Genomic DNA, 17,883 nt, shown 5'->3' on the forward strand with positions numbered 1-17,883 from the left:
TAAAACATAATTACCATGCTTCAAGCTATGGGATAGTCTAGATCTAGATATTCCACATGATAAGCACATGCAAGTTTCTATAAACATAAATAGTGTAGAAAGTTGCTACCATAAAAGCCATAGAGACTTATAGATTATAGTGTTCATGACATTCATACCAAGCTATTGTGAGTGAGTTACCAAACCCAAAGAAGTGGCCATCACTTTGTTTAGTGTGTCAATGTTACATGGGTTGTTTAGAGTTTATGAGTGCAGGAGCCTTATTTAGTAGTGAATGAAGTTGTTAAAACTATGTTCATATATTATTTTATTTTAAGATAGTTAAACATAATTCTAAAGAAATGAGAAAATACTACACACCTAATATTAATGTTTTGCCACTATAGGAAACTAACTCGACCTCGTAATCTTAGCTATGGTTTTTAATCTTAATCTACTTAATTACATAGATTACCTCAAACACACAAGTGCGTCGTGGTCCTCGTGGAGCCAGAGACAATGAAGGAAATATGAGAGTGAAAAAAATACAGACTTGACTTAATAATATCTCTTATCCTGTTCTCACTATTTCATCCCATTTGAAGTTCAGTCTCCCAAGACAAGTGGTGATAATTAGGTATGCATTTTAAACGCAATGTCTAGCCGACAAACATGGTAGTGTAAGTGAAAGCAGCGACTCAATGCTAGAGGTGAATAATTAGGGGTATTTGTTTGTGGGTGTTAAAGTTCAACAGATACTGTAGTATTTTTGTATTATTTGAAAATTAGTGTCCAATCATGGACTAATTAGGCTCAAAAGATTCATCTCGTAAATTACTCTTTATCTATGTTTTTAGTTTCGTAAATAATCTACATTTAGTACTCCATGCATATGTCCAAACATTTGATGTGACGAACGATAAACTTTACAAAGAGCAACCAAACGGGGCCAAAATATTCTCTACAATAATCTTCAAAACCAAATTAATAAATAAAATATTATAAATAGCAAAAGGCTCAACCGAAGCCAAACTAGCCGTTAGTACAAGCTGCCTTAGCCAACTTTAACGATCGACCCCACGTGGATGTCAGGGATGTCAAACCCAGTTCAAACCATTTTTTTTTTTGCTAAAGAGCTGCATAAATAGTTAATTGCTCTTCCTCTCTTATAAAATAAAACTAACTTATGTGTTACTTCTAGATATATAAGCTCCTTGACTAGTTCACATTGTCCTTGTAGCCATAAACAAGCACAAGCGTAGAAACAATGTCACGCCCAAAATTTCTATATTTGGGTTGTGTATAGAAAACACTAAATAAAATAAAGGATTTAAGATTTAATACTTAGATAGATTATTGATAATTTGGATAGGAGAAATATGATTCTCTTAAATATGTTTGTTGCATTTATGCCTCTGCATTTAATTTTATTCCATGAAAAATGATTGCCAAAGTTCATTAGATGCAAATCAGTCTTGCTCTATTTATGAAATAAAATATTTAAATTTTAATTGAAAACAAGTTCAAAATGTTATTTATAAAAGTTAGTATCAAATTTCATTTTACATAATATTTTGAAAGAATTTTGATACAAGTTTGTTTTAAAAAGAGTTGATTTTGAGCTTCAAATGAATTTACAAACAAAGAAATAAAGAAATAAACTCCCTATCTCTCCCTCTCTCTTAGCAAAATCCGGCATAGTCTCCCTCGTGCCCTCTCCCTCCTCTCTTCTCAAGCCGAGCCCACCCCCTCACCCGTGCCTCCCTTCCTCCCATTTCAGGGCCACGCAATAACCCATCCTCTGTAGCAGAAAGCCACCAGCACCCCACCAGGCCTCTCGCTGTCTGACGGTGACGGACACCAGCTACTAGCCGAGCTGAGCCCTTCCCCTCTCTCTGCCATTTGGGCACCGTACCGCCCCTCCCCCCCCCCCCCCCCCCCCCCCCTGTTGCATCCATCCCAGCTCGATTGCATGCTAACTGGTAGACTTCCCGGACTGCGCGGCTAATAGGCCTTGTTTAATTCCAAAATTTTTTGGAAAATCGATATTGTAGCACTTTCATTTGTATTTGACAAATATTATCCAATTATAGACTAACTAGACTTAAAAAATTTGTCTCGTCAATTCCGACCAAACTGTAAAATTAGTTTTTATTTTCGTTTATATTTAATACTTCATGCACACGTCTAAAGATTTGATGTGCTGAAAAATTTTGCAAAATTTTTTAGAAACTAAACAAGGCCTTAGTTGGAGTTAATACCTTATTGGTCTCATGCCAGATAAGGACCGGAGGGGGTCTCTGAAAGCTTCAATTTATCTTAAGTCAAAATTTTTAAACTTTAACTAAATTTCTAAAAAAATACTAAGATCTAGTATCAAATTAGTATTATTAGATTTGTCAAAGAACATAATCTTATAAAATACTCATTTTATATTAACATATTAATGTTTTTTCTATAAAGTTCGTTAAACTCTTAAAAGTTTAACTAGCACGGATACTAGAAATTAAATTTATTAAGGATAGAGAAAGTAATTAATAAGGTGGAGTACTAGACAAAATCACCACTAGGACCCTCGGTAGAACAGCCAGATGTGTGGATAGGATTATTAGCAAGATGATGACAGTGGGAACCAAGAATAATTGCTACCAGACGAAATGCAAATAATTATATTAAAGATAGTTCGATACATTTAACAATCTAATTTATAGATAAATAAGATAAGATAAAAAAGTGAACACAACTGCAAGCAGATAATGATAAGGTAGTCCTAACATCACGAACAACAATCCAACAAGAGCACAAAGATGACAACAACGTTCCATGCATGCATGCATTCATCAGTAGGCCAAGACCTTCTCTCCGAGCTTGTAAGACACGTACGCATCGATGCATGCATACCGGATCTGTGCCTCCTCGAGGTCATGCTTCTCCCAGTTGCTCATGGTGACACCGCGTGGCTTCTCCATGAACAGCCCCAGCACCTCCTCTGCGTAGCCCTTGAGCCCCAGCCTCCTCCCCACTCCAGTGTAGCGGCCCAGGTAGTCGTTGCAGCGGCTTTCCAAGTCAACGTGCGCCGCGCACGTGAGCCCGTAGTCGGCGTCCAGCTTCGCCACGTCCTCGCCGACGCCGATGCCGACGAACAGCACGTCGGGGTCGGCGAGGAAGCTCCTGACGGACGCCGGGACGCGGTCGACGTAGAGGAGCTGGAGGACGAGGCAGCGGGTGCCGGCGCAGAGCTGGAGGATGGCCACCTTGGAGGTCGTCCAGCTGCGGTAGTTGGGCTTCCACTCGCAGTCCAGGCCGACGATGAGACGGGCGCCACGCGGGTTCGCCGCGCGCACGGTGCGGACCCAGTCGTCGGCGACCGCCGCGTCGCGGGTCACGGTGGTGTCGATCATGGCGGAGCCGAAGTGGACGGTGAGGCGAGTGGTGGCGGAGCTGTTGGAACGACCACCAAACATATTGTCGTAGCTGCTAGTGGACTAAGAAATTGCTCTCTACGTACGGCTTTGTATAATTGTATTGTACTGTGAGTAAGGGTATGCTACGGAGCTCCCGTATTTATATACTGGTGTGAACTACGCGTGCATGCACGAGCTGATTGGTCCGTCGTCTGAGTGATTAATGTTTGGTGACAGGAATAAAACATTTCGTCAATTTGGAGGAGCGTCCAAAAACAATCCCAAAGAGTCGTCGTCATTTAATTTTTTGCATGTTACCGAGCGAGGCAGTAATTAAATTCCTATGGGAAATTGTGGGTGGTCATACTACTAGCTTCACACCTTCACGGTTTCCATGACAATTTTGACTGACCTTTTTTTTTATTTGAGAATTATGAGCAAACACAAATTTGACCGACTGGGAGAAGCGTCCAAGTCTGGGCAAACACAAATTTTTAATACGTATAAAAATTAATACGTATAGAAACTACATATAGTTCCTAGCATTGGGAGTGCCCTTAGAGCAATTTTAGCATGGCCTCTACTTGAGCCCCCCTAGCTAAGGGGGTGTTTGGGACTGCTCCACAAACTCCACCGTGGAACTAGAGTTTGAGGAGTACCTCTTTAGGTGCTCTCACAATACTTTTTTTCTCGAACTAAGTGCGTGGAGCTGAAACCGTTTGGCTAAAAAATGTGGAGCGGAGCTGAAAAACGTGGAGCAAAGCAGTCCCAAACACCCCCCCTAAATATGCAGGCTTAGATAAAAAATCCAACTCCCGTAGAGCCCCTAATATGGATCCTAAAATTTATCGGGGGCACTAAAATTCTTCCATCAGATCTCATTCTGGTTGGGCCAACACCCTTGGTGCCTCCCTGTCCGTGCTGCGCAACCATCGACCTTCTCGCTTATCGCTGCCCCGTCCGCCTCTCCTCCAACGACTACAGCTGCCCATCTGTCTCCCCTCTAGTGAGCACGGCACGGGAGAGACTCCTGCGAGCTCAGTGGCTGGCACACAGGCCCGATGGCTGTGGATGGCCGGCAGCACAGAGACCACATGGACGCGACTGCTCTCCCCTTCCCGATGGCTAGCGGCACAATAACACGGCATGGACATGGCAGTTCCTCCCTTCTCGATGGCCAGCGGCTGCATCCTCAGGCCTTAGTGGCTCCTCTGTCACGATGCGCGGGTGCAGAGCAGCGCAGTAGCCCTAGCCCCATCCGGATCTTCACCCTTCCCAGCATGAGGTCCTCCCATCCATGTCTTTTAGCCTCCTCCCTGATTCGACGCGAGCTCAGCGCGGCCTCTTCCCTAGTGTGACCCCTCCCGGTGCTATAGATGGCCATCTGGCACGTGGCCCGTTGGCACGGCCCGCAGCCCATCGATTTGGCCCAGCACGACACGGCCCGACACGGTAGCTGATGGGCCACGGGCGGCACAGCACGGTGGCCAGGCCGTGACATGGGCCGCCACCCTAGCACGTGGCCCAGCACAGGCACGACCCGACTAAATGATGTGGCACGAAGGCGGCCCGACGCCCACGCAGCACCCCACTCCCACCTCTCCAAACACTAACGCTCTCAGTCTCATTCCCCACCTCGCGCCGCAGCTCTCAGCCGCGCGCCCGTAGCTCTCCCAGCGCCGCACCTCCTCGCAGCACCACCGCCACGCCTCGCGCTTCTCTCTCGCAGTCTCGCGTCTCGCCTCTCCCAGCGCCGCACCTCTCCTCCCATCTCTCTCTGGCCTCCGGCAGCGGCAGGCGGCGTCCGCGGCGGCGCGGCCAGATCTTCCTCGCGTCCGACGACCGCCGGCGCGGCGGTGCCCTCTTGGCTCGTGCGAATGCCCCCTGCGACGACCGCCGCGACCTCATCTCTTCCCCGGAGGCCGAAGCCGCAGCGGCGGCATCGAGCACGCCGACGACTGCCGCCACCTCCCACGGCTGCCTCTCCCCCGCGTGCGCATGCTCAGCACGGCGGCACGGCGTGCTCTCGGCACGACCTTATGGCCCACGGGCCGTGCCTTGGGCCAGAGGCCAGGCACGAGCACGACAGCGGCACGGCACGGCCGGCACGGTGGCCCGTTGAGGCACGACCCCGCGTCAGGCTGGCACGGCCCGCCGTGCCGCCGGGCCGGGCCGGCACGGCCCGATGGCCATCTATACCCGGTGCAGCCTCCTCAAGCTCGCGATGCACCCCCTTCCCCCTGGCAATGCCCTCCATGGCTGCTCCTCCCGGTGTGGCCCTTGCTCTGCAGCTAGTGGCGGCCTCCTCCCGCCACCGACGGGAGCTCATCCGGTGCGGCTCTTCCCTGCACGGTAGATGAAAAAAATGAAAAGAAAAGGTAGGAGAGAATGACGATAGGGACAGCTTGTCATTGTCTACTAGAATGATTTTGGGGCTCAGATATGGGTGTTGTCGTTGGAGTTGAAGGAACAAGTTAGGCCAACAGAAATAGGGTCAGCATCCAAATTCAAAGTAGGGGTCTTGATTTAGGTACCCCTGTTGGAGTTGCTCTTAGGACAATCTCAGTGGAGATTTCATATCACGCTTTCAACGCATCTAGATTTTAGAAATAGTGCAGAAGAGTTTCATCCCCATGAAACTACCTCTACTCTCGTGAAACTCTTATCATCCCTATCTTTATTAATATGTTGCCACATTAGCATAATTAATACCCATAAAGTCTGGTTAAAACTCCATTGAAACTGGCCTTAAGGCCCTATTTGATTCCATATAGTCCTAGACTAAAGTTTAGGGTTCCAAGAACTAATGGCTAGTTAAGCTGTTGTACAAAGACCAAAACACCCCCTTCTCTTTTTCACCCTCCTCGCTTCTTGGGAACCTCAGCTTGTCGTCATTGACATGGATCCAGTTCTTTTGGTCGATGCAGGCACTAGACACCACAGCCACTCCCGCTCTGACACCGAGTAATGCTACTCTAGGTACACCAGGTGGTCCTACAAGAACAATAGTGATTGATCCATGTCCTCACACGTCAAGTACCTCCATGACACGACTGAGGAGGAGGTGCTAGCGGAGTCAAGCACGGTGGGCACATGTGGCGCATAGAGAAGTCAAAGGATGAGGAGCCTGAGCGGGAGCATAGGAGAAGAACCACGTAGATATGCTAGGGACTGCTGCCGGTGGGGAGGAAGAGGGCACCACTGCTAATAGGGTGGGTCAGAGCTGTTGGTGGGGAGCACTGTCGGGGGGAGGTGAGCACGCTGTCGAGGTGGGTGAGTGAGTTCGCGGGGTCTAGGGTGGGGGAGGGGCAATATCAAGGGATAGGGGTGTTTTTGGCCCTTTAATCCTCTTGTTGACTAGCTCATTAAACCCTAAATAATCACCTTTTAGTCACCTTGTTTGACAAAAAACTTGACTAAAAAGGACTAAAGTGGGGTGACTAAACTTTAGTCACCCCAAATCAAACAGGATGTAACATGATTCATATAATTGATCAATCATGTTTTATCAAGGTCGTATCTTTTGGTAGTTGGCATGTTTGGAGTGCCTGACGGCACATGATCATGCCTCAAATCTTATTTACTTCTACTAGAGACATAAGTCCATCTATGTTTATCTTTAAGTCAAACTCTAATAATTTTAATTATTTATATCAGAACTTTATAATATATTTTCAAAAACTATAATTTTAACCATTTAAGATAATGTGTTATGTAAAGATTTCAAGTGTGTTCAAGTGACCTCGAGCTATGAGAACCGCACATAGAGCAAGTGTTAGAATACAAAATACACCATATGTGAACTTAGAGAACAAATCCAAGGTTAAATTTGAGCTTACTTGACATATTTTTGAGATTTTTGGGCCAATATAGCTTGAGATATTGAGTAAAGTGTTTTGTATCGATGTAGTCTTGATGATGCAAGCACTTGGAATCTTGACAAGAATAGTGGTAATAGCATATATCCTTTGTTATGCACTCCAATGTGGACTATGAGTCGCATTTTAGCAACAAATGGCATAAGATACGTCGCATTCTAGTTCCACGACACACATCTTAGAAATAGGGACATGAAACTTCTCACTGACAGTTGAGTTAATTATAGTGTATTCACTAGTATAGAACACTACTATAATATTCGTTTGCGAGACGGTCATTTTGGGTTTTCCAAGGTGGGCAAAGCAACAGTCTTCTTTGCAAAGTTTGCGTTAACGAGTCTGTTGCTTTGCCTACCTTGGATAACCGATTAACGAAAACGGGTATCGTAAAATGCATGCCTCCATTAAGGGCTAATTTCGTAGGCAGATGAAATACCTACCTCCATGAAAAGATTTAAAAAATAAAAATAAAAACCCATTCACGAGGTCAGTGAGCCCATCCATGAGGCCCGTCAACCCATCGACGAACCACCGCCATTGCTCGTTGCTCGCCGTATCTGTGCAATCCTCATCGGATCCGAGCCACGACCACCGGATCTGAGACTCGCCACCACTGTGTCGTTGCCGAAATAGGCGCCCACCGCTGGATGTACTGGTGCTGAGGAGAAGCACCACTGGGACACCGACCTCATGAGCCAACACCGAGCTAACCCCCACCTAACTGTCTCCTTGGATCTGGCTAGGTCCCGCATGCCACGCCGTTGGAGGTGGAGGTGGAGGGGGCGAAGTGGAGGGAGGGGAGAGAGGGAGCACGGTGGAGTTGGAGGGAGCGTGGTGGAGGTGGAGTTCTAGCGCAGAGAGATATTTCTCATGGTGCAGCGGTGTGTATAGGAATGGGCGACCATGGACTCCAAGATCACGTGGCCTTTGATTTGGCCATCATGACTTCCACATCAATGATCTAGGGTTTTGACTAATGCAAACTCCTACGTGGGTGCCAAGGTGGTGCAAGCGCATCGACAGAACGGGTGGTGTAGTTTCTCATGGTGCAGCAGTGTGGCAGAGATCTGTGTGGGCTGGTGTGTCGTAGCCAAGCACATGGCCACTAGGAGCACACCACGTCATGGCAGTTTTGGGAGACAGGGTGCGGCGATGGTTGTTTTTCCATCCTAGGCACGGAGAACAGGGTGTAGTAGGTTTTGGCATTGTAGCACCTTTCGTGCACGAGTGCAGGGCTCTAGGTGGCAGATGGTATGAGACCCAGTGGTAGCAGCACAGCAAGGAGGCGTGGTGCGTGTGGGGTAACTCTTTTAGCGGGATGGGCTGATTTTTTGAGGTGGACCGCTTTCGTAAATTTATTTTTAGAGGTGGACAATTTTTATTGCCTCTATAAATCCATTTTTAGAGACGAACATTTTTTATCGCCTCTGTAAATAAAACAAACTACCTCGGTAATTCAATTTTGTGAGGTAGTAACTTTTTGGTGTCTTGGTAAATAAAACAACTACCTCCATTAATCATTGGGTATTTTATGAGGCGGTTCGATTTTGTGACCACCTCGGTTAATATTTGTTCAGTGTCATTTTTTTGTAGTAGTGGAAACAATTTTTACTAGCAGAAAGAGCCCTTATGTCGTCTAGAGACACTAAATAGTTGTTTCTAAAATTTAATAACAAATAATACTTTGCAGTAGATTAGTAGAGTGTGAAACTTTGATGCAATTCTATGGAACTTTCAAACAAAACAGAATAACACAAAGTTTACTACATCTAGAGAGTTGAAACTCAAACTAAGAGATGCCCAGTACCAAGTACACAAAATACCTGCACTCACAAACACACACAACCAACTAGACTTAGTGGCAAAGAAAAATATTGCAATTCAAAACAAAAGAGACAAGCGATATGTTTCATTGAAGTTTGGGTTCCCACTTAAACCCTCTATCTTTGTTGAGGTAGCGGTGCGCAACTCACAAAACTTGTGCTCGAAAACTTTTCTTTTTTTCTCCCTAGTTGATCTTATCCCTTCCTCTGCAAGATCATAAACCTCATAAACTTTCTCGTGGCTCAGCACATGCACGAGAGGCTTCACCTCCAAGAGCAGCAAATGCTTTATGAAATTGATGAAGGGTACAAGTGCTCAAGTTTTGACTAGCTCTCTTTTGCTCTCTAACTCAAATATCTAAACCCAACACTTAGATCTCACACTAATCACACAAACCTCACAAAGAGGGATTGGACAGAGCTCACATAAGGCTTAGAGAGTGTCTAAGATCATATGAAGATCAGCAGCCTCACCAAGAGGAGTGGGATGTCTATACATGTTCACCCTAAAAAACTAGTCGAAGTAGCTCTAAAACTACTTGTTGAACCTGCATGTGCGGAACTTCCTCACTTGCGCGGAACCTCCATGTTGCAGAACTTCAGCACACACCTACAAAACTTCTGCAGTTGTCTAAAACAGCATAGGTCACCTCACTAAAAATGACATAACTTTTCACTGTGAACTCTCTAATTTAAATGAGCTTGGGCTTTTCGGCAAGCTTGTCCAGAGGGCTATCCATCCCAACCAAGAACAAACCCCAAGATTCCTTATTTAAGTCAAACTTCAAATATTCCTCATCGTTATCACATGACTTGTGTCATCTTCATATTTTATTATATATCTCGACATACATGAATCAATATCAATATGTCAAACCAACTCACGATTCCTTATATCCTCTTCATTTTTGGCTTGTGACCCTTTACCTTAATTTTAGTATCTATTTTCAAGATGTAAGCACAATCCTAAACAATGAAACTATATATATGCATACAGCTATGTCTCTTTCTACTTTTAAGCTTTGGATTGATATTTCTACATAATAGCATCACTCTTGATATTTTTCCTTCATTAATCAATATCAATGCATATTGTTTTTTGAAGTGTTCGTCCATACAAGCAAACCAATATTTAGGGCAACTTATATCCATTATATATTGTCTCTTTACTCATTTGATCTTTGTTGGTATTTCTTCACTTATGCATTCTTGACTCATTCTTCAACACCAATAAACTATCTCTTCTTATTCTTGGAAAGTGAGCCACCATTAAGAATAAATCATATTCATTTCTCTTTGTCTCATTTTGCCTTATCAAATATACTTGCACCTTCTTCATTTGAGCAATAACTTGATTTTGGTATGATCATTTCCAATGAAACATATTCAAAGACTCCTCAAACTCATTAGTCCTTTAATTGTTTTGTAATCCACCGAAAACTCATTGGAGGGCCTAGATGCACTTCACTAGCGGTATATTTTGATCTTGACTGAAAGTGGCCAGTGTGAGAGGCCATTAGAAATGGGTAGCTAGCACTGACATCAGTTTTTGAGAACCACAAGTACAACACACAGTGCAACACATATCTTCATTGGCAGCAGCTCTATACCAATCACCAGTGTAAGAGAATTTATACTTGTATTCTAGTAGAAAGCCCAATGGAGGACCTAGGAAAGAAACTACCCTTGTTACTAAGTAAACAAAAAAAACGAAAAGAAAGCACATGTATACCACATTCACGTATTAATCACAAATTATTGCAAAATAATGACAAAAAAATAGCGTTGATACCTCTAGCATGAATGATAAATGTTTTGTTTTTGCACCAAAACAAATTACACAAAGGCCTTGTTTGGATCCAGGAGCTAGAGCTAGTTTATGTTAGTTTAGGCTTAACTAGCCCAAAAATAGCCAAACAGAAAGGCTAGAGCTAGTTTTTTGCAACTAGCCTACCGAAAAAAACTATCTCTTTTGGGCTAGTTCTGGTTGAGCCCACGTTAATTCCTTTTTTCTTCAACTTAGGCCACACGGGATCGAGCTTATCCTCTTCCCTAGCGATCAATCTGCCGCACCGATCCGCCACATTTATCGTTATTCTAACCCTTACATCCAAACACGTCTTCAGCTAGAGCTAGTTCTGGGCTAGTCCTGGGCTAAAAACTAACTCTAACCTCTAGCTGAGTTAGAGTATCCAAACACGGCCAAAACGGATCTCGGCAGAGTTTACAAGTTTCCATTAGTGAGTGATAATGTAATTATCATATATGCCTTAAATGTGGTATATTACAAGAATACATTTAATGTAGTGATCATATGCCTTAAGCATGTAATCAATTAGCATAAGAACACTTCCACCTCGCTCTCTACCTTAGCAAAATCTTGCCACCGCGCGCCATAGCCGTAAGCCCGTAGCTAACATAGATTTTGGGCAGCAGGTCACGCCATGCCAGCAGCGTCCTCCTTTTCTCCTTCCATTAGGTCTTGGGGCAGGGATAACTGGGGAAGCAACAATGTACCTTAATTTACTTGGCAATTTGATTCAAGGCGCTTGGCCACTAATGTCGTCGTTGGTTGTTGCTGCTAGCTACTGCTAAAGTTTGGATAGTGAAAGACAAAATAGAGAGAGCGGAGCGCTATATTCGAGCACAGGGCCATTATTCGACGATTGTTCGCTAGATTAGAATCTAGTGAACGACAAGGTAATCCTATAACTTTTATTTTTTGAACAAATGTTTCCACGACTTTCTATTTTTAGAAAGTTACAAAGTTATACATATGACTTTTGTCTATAAAATTTTAAGGGACATAACTTATTACCGCAACAAAAAACAACTTTATCAATATATATTTTTAATGATATTTTACAAATAACTTATATAATGATTTTTTACATAACCTTTGAAGTTCAACTTTAGCTCATAAGTATTAGCAAGCACGATCATTGGGATAATATGCCTTCCTTTGGTATACTAGCGATCAAACGAATATGTACATAATACATTAAAGAATTCTTAGTTCTTACATTCGATTGCAAATCTGCAAAGAAAAACTAGATTCACTGCGCCTTGTTCATTTGACAGATAAGCCGTAGCAGAAAGGACTGTTGGCTGATTTATTATGAAAGAAAAATACTGTTGAATTACCGGCTGATTCGACTAATAAACTCAAACGAATAAGCTATCATCCCAAGTTCTCGACAAAGGTAAAACATAAATAAACTAATAGACTGTATACTCTATACACCGAGCTAGATTGAAGTATGTCAATAAAAAACTGTTTTTTTTCTCTCACGGACATATGCTCCTATCTCCATTGTCATTAGATTCGCATTGGAGATAGAAGCATAGCCTCGAGAACATATTTAATTTTTCGACGTACGGCCGGGATAGCACAACACACTAACTTATATGTTGACGCACGAGACCGTTGCGACTTCCATCTTATAAATGAAAGAGTTGGAGTAGTCGAAGGAGATGATCTCGCCAGGGCCGATAGGTCCACCATTCCTGACTAGGCAGTCGCCGTACGACAAGCGCCGGAAATCGCTGGGATCGACGAGCTCCGTGGAGGCGAACTCGCCGCAGGAGACATGGACGTCGCGCACGGTACAGTCCAGGCACGTGTTGGTGATGGTCACGCTGTAGAACGGGACGCCGTTGGGCAGGCTACCCGCGCTACCCTGCGACACCTCCACCACCTCCTCCGAGCAGAGGTCCGCCGACGCCGCGAACGCCACAGCAGCTGCTCCTCCGCGAGAGTTACCGCCGGCGGCTGATCGATACATCAACACATGCATGCATTCAGGAGTTTACATAACAGCAGGGGACGAGCCCAAGTAGATCAGCAAACTTTTCCGAATCCAAAAGGGAAAAAAGAAAAGAAAAAGGAAAACAGGTTGCTAATCTGTCTTACCCCTGGCGTCGTTATTGAGCAGCTTCCGGACGTGCACCGCCTGATACTTCACCGCTACGGTGGGCGGCGGATGACAAGACACTACTCCAGCTGCTCAGTGATCAGCAGATTGTTTGGTCAGCCATTGCCGTGCATATCATGCAACAGAAGATCGAAAAGGGTCATCACTAATAATGTTTTGACGGACTGATAAGAGAGCAGCAAGTACAGGACGTACACAGACCTTGGCCAGACAGGAGGAAGAGCAAGGCCATGAACACAATCGCGACAGCAGATCCCTCTCGAGGTCGAGGGCAACCCATGCGGTCGACGGCGCGGCGCAGAGCGAGGTGGAGGACGAGGCAGCGGGTGCCGGCGCAGAGCTGGAGGATGGCCACCTTGGAGGTCGTCCAGCTGCGGTAGTTGGGCTTCCACTCGCAGTCCAGGCCGACGACGAGACGGGCGCCACGCGGGTTCGCCGCGCGCACGGTGCGGACCCAGTCGTCGGCGACCGCCGCGTCGCGGTTCACGGTGGTGTCGATCATGGCGGAGCCGAAGTGGACGGTGAGGCGAGTGGTGGCGGAGCTGTTGGAACGACCACCAAACATATTGTCGTAGCTGCTAGTGGACTAAGAAATTGCTCTCTACGTACGGCTTTGTATAATTGTATTGTATTGTGAGTAAGGGTATGCTACGGAGCTCCCGTATTTATATACTGGTGTGAACTACGCGTGCATGCACGAGCTGATTGATCCGTCGTCTGAGTGATTAATGTTTGGTGACAGGAATAAAACATTTCGTCAATTTGGAGGAGCGTCGTCCAAAAACAATCCCAAAGAGTCTTCGTGATTTAATTTTTTGCATGTTACCGAGCGAGGCAGTAATTAAATTCCTATGGGAAATTGTGGGTGGTCATACTACTAGCTTCACACCTTCACGGTTTCCATGACAATTTTGACTGACCTTTTTCTTTATTTGAGAATTATGAGCAAACACAAATTTGACCGACTGGGAGAAGCGTCCAAGTCTGGGCGATGCATGCCTGGGTTGATGCGTACTGTACGTGTCCTACAGGCTGGGCGCCAAGATATTGTTAAGCCACTGATAGAACCCTCGGCCTCTTTGGCCCGTCGTGCTACGCTACCGCTGCCTGCTGAATATGGTCTGGATCTCTGCTTACCGATGGCTCCTACCAAAGCTTCAGCTTTCCCACCAAAAATAAAAACCAAAAAAAAAAAACGAAAAAAGCTTCAGCTTTCAATGGCACGCCTAGTATAATATCCTCAGGGAAACCAATCTTATATTTAGGCCAGATTCAGTAAAAAATTAATATGAAATATGATTATTTATTATAGTGTTACATTAGCAAAAGTAATAATATGGCATAAAAATTAAGAGCAGAGAGATGATGAGTTGTTTATCTCTACTATAAAACCTAGCTGACACTATTTTTTTTTGTGAATGAAATTACAACCAAACTTGCATTGAGAGCTCACCATTGCACGTGTTTTGGCCGATGTCATGCAACTGACATGCTCATTGGAACCACACGTCTGAGATATATATATATATATATATATATATATATATATATATATATATATATATATATTGTAACACTCTAAAAAAATTGTTTCCTTAGAAAATAGGGCTAAAATAATTTATTTATGAATTTTTGTGCTCATAAGAATATAGGAAGAATAATATTTTTCATTAAAATAAAATTTATCATAGGATTCGTAATCTGGTTGTGCATTCATGCTGGAGAATTTATTTTTTTTTGAGATGAGTGTATTTGAACCTAAGATTCAAAATGATTTTGGAAAACTGTTTTGGAAAAGAAATTAGAAAAAAAGGAGAACCTCTCCCCTCTCTCTGGAATTCGGCCTCAAGGCCTGCTCCTCTCGGCCTCGGCCCAAGTCTGCAGAGCTGCGGCCCTTTTCCCCAGCCCAGCCAGCCGCCCCCCCTCACCTCCTCTCTTTTTCCCTCCGACTGACAGCCGGCCCCATCTCCTTGCTCACTGACCGGTGGGACACTTTCGTCAGCGCCCCTTCCTTCTTCTTCTCACGTGTTCGAGCAGGACGCAGCGCCAACGTCGCCAATCCCTGCGTTTTCGGGATTTCTTGCCGATTTCGTCGAGCCGAGCCCTATAAAGTCTCGTGTTTCCTCTCTCGACCCCCTTTTCCCTATCGACGCGCTCGTGGAGCCACCCTAGCGCCGCAGCACCCAAAAACGGATCTCGCCGAGACCGAGCGTTCTCGCTTCCGTGGCGAGCTCTCCACACTCCCTCTCGGGCCAAACCGCAAGCATAGGTGAGTTCGGGGTAAGCTCCTCCTCCGGTTGGTGAACTTCTTTCGATCCCTACCGCTCTGAATCACGAAAACGACAACTCCGGTCAGGGGCATCAATGGCGCCGCCGCCGAAGATCCTGTTCCGGCCGACCAGCCACCGCCGTTACCCTCCTGGACGGACCAGAGCCGTAGGATCTTCGATCGACGCATGAGATTAGAAGTTACCCTTTCGGGGTAACATTTGCTAAAGAGACCCCGAAAAAGTTTAGATTAGAACCCGCGGTCCCTTGACGTATTATCTGGTTTACGCTTTTCAATTCGGAAAACGTATTCTTATCGGATTAAAAAATACGCTTTCTGGTATTTACAAGTTTGCCACTGGTTTTCTTTTGGCCTTAAAATATTTATTTTAATTCCGTTTTGACCCATTCAAATTGCGTTAGGTTCGTAATCACGAGCACTACATGTTATTAATATTGTTCACTCAGTTTGAAACTTTTATTTTTGTGGTCCTAATTAATTAATTATTTATCTATAGGAAATCTTTGAAAATTCATAACTTCTACGTTTTAATTCCGATTTTCGTGATCTTTACGTCTGTGAGATCGTAGAGATGCGTAGAATCATTTTATAAACTTTTTATACTGTTTTCATATGATTGGTGTACTGTTCTAATTGTAGCCTTGTTTGCTACGTGTATGTTTGTCTCCGATTGTTTGTGTGTTGATGATCGATGATCGTGATTAGACGGTGAGCAGTTTTTGGTGATCAAGATCAAAGCTTTGGCAACAAGTAAAGACCAGCAGAACCAAAAGGATAAGCAAGAGCATTTGGAATAAGGCAAGTATAGCATTTGGATTTTATTTCTGTGACCATGATCTTGTGACTAGATTAATGTTAAGTAATAAATGATAAAAATGACTTTTTAGCCACTTGATGATTTATCTGTAAGTGATAACCGGGACAACAGTGCAACCATGAGGGCTATAATGGCTCTGACTTTAGTTAAGTATGAGTAACTTTTCTAGCTCGTTAGCGGTTACCCGTGTGGCGCAATTGCCTGCGGGTGAATCACACGGACTGACTAATGAAACCAAGCGGCCCTAACTTGTTAGACGAACCTTTGAAAGACTTCATAGTGATCCCTGCCGACCTCCCTAGGAAGGGGGTTAAGAGACTAGCTACCTCGAGCGAAAGGGTAAATCATGTCTCTTGGGTAAAGATGTGCAACCTCTGCAGAGGGTTAAAAACTAGTATACTAGCCGAGCTCACGGTCAGGAGCGGCCTTGGGGATTCTTGCATCGACGATGATGATTCTTGTGTGTTAAATATGCCCATTATTTATTATTTAATGCTTTACATTATTTATGTCACATTGATCATGAGTTTGTGGGATCTATACAATCTAGTTGCTATACTTGTTGAGTTCGACATGGACTCACTCTTGCTATTTCCCCCACACCTCAGGAGATGGTTTAGGCTTGTGATCAACCAGTCAGTTGGATCCTGTAGAGTGGAGTTAATACCCGAAGTTGGAGTTGTCTATCCGCTGTTTGTTATCAAAGGTTATCTCTTTTATATTAAGTACGTTATATATTATGCATTGTCTTTTGATATTACCCCTTATTTGTAGCTATATGTGAGATTTGCCTTCTAAAACTCACATATAGTGCATATCTGGTTTTGTCCTTAAAATCGGGTATTACAAAGTGGTATCGGAGCAATGCTAGCTGTCGGACGCAAGCCTAGATAGAAATTGGCCATCTTAAGGTTTTGAAATTGCTATAAGATCCTTGCTCTATAAACCTTGATATTTTTCTCTATACTATATCCTTTTCATTGCTATTCATCTTCACCTTGTTGCTTATTTTAAAGACTTGTTCTCATCCCCACTCCTTGCTTGGTATGCTGTTAGAACTTTTTCTTACTGTTGACGGTCCTTAAGTATCAAATTTAATTATCAAATAAATAAAGAAAAGGATCCAAATGAAATCAACATCCAGACTTAGGGTTTTATCTGACAGAATTCCACGAGTTTTGGTGTTTGTCTATTTCTGCAGGGGGTTATCAGGAAATACGGAAGAAAGGCCCGCACGTCGGGATTACATAGAGATATTAACGTGCCGTGCAATTATCTTACATCTAGAAGACTCCAGAAGCCACGAGAAGAAAGCGGAGGCCGAACGGGGCTAGAGGCAGGGCGCCCGCCCTCCTTCCCTGGGCGCCCGCCCCCTCTCTGAGTCCAATCAGGACTCTGTTTCGTGGGAGATCTCCACCGAGCTAAAGGATCAAGGATAACCGTTCAATCAATGTCGGTTTGATCCAACGACCCATATTCACTTGAAGGGACTATAAAACCAGACCCCCTGGCCCCTGGAGGAGAGAGCCTCTCAACCCTAATTCATTATTCTCAAGGGAGAAGAAGCCTCTGATCAAGATTTGAGCCACCACATCAATTAGATATCTAGATTAGCATAGCTACATAGGATTAGAGCTAGAAGGAGTCAATCTTCGATTGGTTTCCGGATCTGTCAAGAGGATTCTTGGTAATTCTCTAATTGTTCTTCTAATTGCTTTCTAATTATCTTTGTTCTTCAATATTATGAATATGACTTT

General features: G+C 44.3%; 1 protein-coding gene across 1 annotated transcript; it reads right to left on the reverse strand.

Annotated features, from left to right (window-relative positions):
* Window positions 2,820–3,443, reverse strand: LOC8078171 (Werner Syndrome-like exonuclease). The gene has a single exon (XM_021456134.1). The coding sequence runs from the start codon at window positions 3,441–3,443 to the stop codon at window positions 2,820–2,822; it is 624 nt and encodes a 207-aa protein (XP_021311809.1).

The sequence above is a fragment of the Sorghum bicolor genome, chromosome 3 (assembly GCF_000003195.3).
Source record: "Sorghum bicolor cultivar BTx623 chromosome 3, Sorghum_bicolor_NCBIv3, whole genome shotgun sequence".
Classification (NCBI taxonomy): domain Eukaryota; kingdom Viridiplantae; phylum Streptophyta; class Magnoliopsida; order Poales; family Poaceae; genus Sorghum; species Sorghum bicolor.